General features: G+C 41.0%; 1 protein-coding gene across 1 annotated transcript; it reads right to left on the bottom strand.

The window, feature by feature from the left end:
• Positions 1–180: 180 nt before the first annotated feature.
• Positions 181–2313, bottom strand: Gemin8 (gem (nuclear organelle) associated protein 8). The gene is made up of 3 exons (XM_013037477.1): positions 2186–2313; positions 1820–1856; positions 181–741 (listed from the first exon to the last, which is right to left on the bottom strand). Exons 2-3 carry the CDS (start codon positions 1820–1822, stop codon positions 238–240), a joined length of 507 nt encoding a protein of 168 aa, XP_012892931.1. The 5' UTR covers positions 1823–1856; positions 2186–2313; the 3' UTR covers positions 181–237.
• Between the last annotated feature and the right edge of the window lie 219 nt (positions 2314–2532).

Below are 2532 nucleotides of genomic sequence, written 5' to 3' on the forward strand. Positions count from 1 at the left end.
ACACACACACACACACCCATACATACGTCATCTGGTGAAGCAAATATCTTTGGTAAATGGTAGAGGAATTAGGATAAGCTTTATTTCAGAACTAAAATAATCATTCATTAAACAACTCTAGCAACTAATATAATTGAGGTATAACACATTTTGATAGCTTTTCATAACTCAGGACTGGATAGAGAATATTACTTGTACCCAAACAAAGAGTTACACAAGTTATTCTGTGTGTTTAGATTAAGAAAAAAGGCAAAGAGAGATCCAGGCAAGGAAAGGAAGCCTGAGGACAGGTCTGAACTTACGCCGCTCTTCTCTGTGCCTTTCAGTCTCTGCAAAATACTGGCGGAGTTCCTCAGTGATTTCCATATTGCTTAGGTCGCACACTATCTCATCTTCAGACTCTGTCTCCATCTCTTCTTCTTCAAACCAAGTTTGGTCTTCACTTATAGAAGCCTGGATCTGATTGCCATTACATGGAGGCTGTTCAGACCTTCCAAACTGTGAGTTATTGTAATATGAGTTCTGCCAGGCTGTGTAGTAACCATAGAAGGACTGAGGATAGCCAGCCCAAGAGCTGTAGGGAAATGCTGTGGGAGGACAGTACCACAGCAAATGGAAATAGGACTCCACAGCCTTTCTGTAAGCCCTCCGGTGGCTTCTCATCCAAGCCATTGCTTGATGATAATGTTCCCAGTATCTTGCATATGCTGGATGAGGTATGAGGGCTCCGGATGTTGATGCCTACAAAATGAGGGGAAATGTGTGGCAGAAACCAGATTATCCTCCAAAGAAATCTTAAAACATTTAATTGACTAAGTAACAAGATATTTACTGTGTATCTACTAACAACTACTCTACACAAGGAAGATGTTACTGGGTCAAAAAAGGTCTGCTAGATCTGTACCTATGACAGAAACCAAGTATATACATACTTCATCTCTGTGTATGTGAATATTAGGGACTTATGAGAGAATTAATTTCAGGTTAGGGAGGCTTACAGTGCGATGACAGAATCTAATAATGAACATTTCTAGATAAGATGTGGGGAAAGATTTAAGACCCATTACTTATCATCTTAGCCATATTTCCTAGTTAAAAGTTAGAAATGGTGTTCCAATTATAACTGATGACCATGATAATCTTTACTTCTACTACCTGTTAGGCACAGCCCAGTGTTTAATATCTGAGTCACGAGTTGTCTAGACACGTACTAGATGTGCTTCTACTGTTTTGATATGCAGTTTGAGAATCCCTTAGCTATAAGGCTGAATCAAAAGTATTTCAAACTGAACATTTAGAATCTGAAAATGCAGGATCTGAAACCTTTGAAGCGTCATATTGGTGCTCAAAAGTTTATTTCAGAGCTTTTGGGTTTTTTGATGCTCTATTCCTGTATCTTTGGTCTCTATCATGAAACAAGAATTTCAAGTTACTTTCTTTTTCTTGTCGTACTATAGATTGAGACTCACACCTAGGGCATTGGCAAGTGCTCTGCCACTGAGCTATACTCTCATCAAGAATTTAAAGACTAATTTGCATAGACTTAAAAAAGAGTAAGACTGGGCTGAGAAGGTGGCTCAGCGGTAGAGTGCTTGCCTTGCATGCATGAGGCCCTGGGTTCGATTCCTCAGCACCACATAAGCAGAAAAAGCCAGAAGTGGTGCTGTGGCTCAGGTGTTGGAGTGCTAGCCTTGAGCTGAAAGCTGAGGGACAGCGCCCAGGCCCAGAGTTCAGGCCCCACGACCAGCAAAAAAAAAAAAAAAAGAGTAAGAATTTAAGGACTAATTATTTAATTCATGAGAAAAAAAGGTAATCTTACCATTGCTCCAATCACACTGGGAAAGTCCAAGTAGGCACTGAAAACAGAAAAGCACAGCCATTGTGAGCATCTATCTGATAAGTACAGCTGTGGAAATGTTCATGGTGATGTTGTGGTTTGCAGAGCAGCTAGTCCCTGAGAGGCTGCCTGCCACCAGCATGCTCAAACTTCACGAACATGCTAGCCACTTGTGGTGGGTAAAGGAGATCTCCTTAGGCACAATTAAGTGGCCAAATGGCCTTCATGGTTTGCATTCAATTAATTGTCAAGTTTATGGAAATAAAGATAGAAATACTTAGTAGTCTGTACGCATATACAAAAGAGTACATACAGGACACAAACTAAAAAGTTAGAGTGATTATTTACCAGTCCTTAGCAGGTTGATGTGTACTTAAGATAACCCTGGGTCCTTCTGAGCCTTCAGAAGAATGTATCTTTCCAACTGACTGGAAATCTCTGCAGGATCTTGCCCTAGCTTCTGACTGCAGAAGCAGCTTCAAACAAGACATCTGTCCAGCCTCATGTGGGCTTGGTTGAGGCTTTTTTATATTGTGAAGATACTGTACAGAGAAGTTACAGTTACATGAGTAAGGTAATGAGTACATTTGCTATCGAACATTGTTACCCCCTCCTTTGTTTTTCCCCTACTATCCCTTCCTTTCCTACATCCTCAACTCTTCCCTTCCCCCGCATCTCCACCCCCCACCCCCTGA

The sequence above is a fragment of the Dipodomys ordii genome, unplaced genomic scaffold (assembly GCF_000151885.1).
Source record: "Dipodomys ordii isolate 6190 unplaced genomic scaffold, Dord_2.0 Scaffold15287, whole genome shotgun sequence".
NCBI lineage: Eukaryota > Metazoa > Chordata > Mammalia > Rodentia > Heteromyidae > Dipodomys > Dipodomys ordii.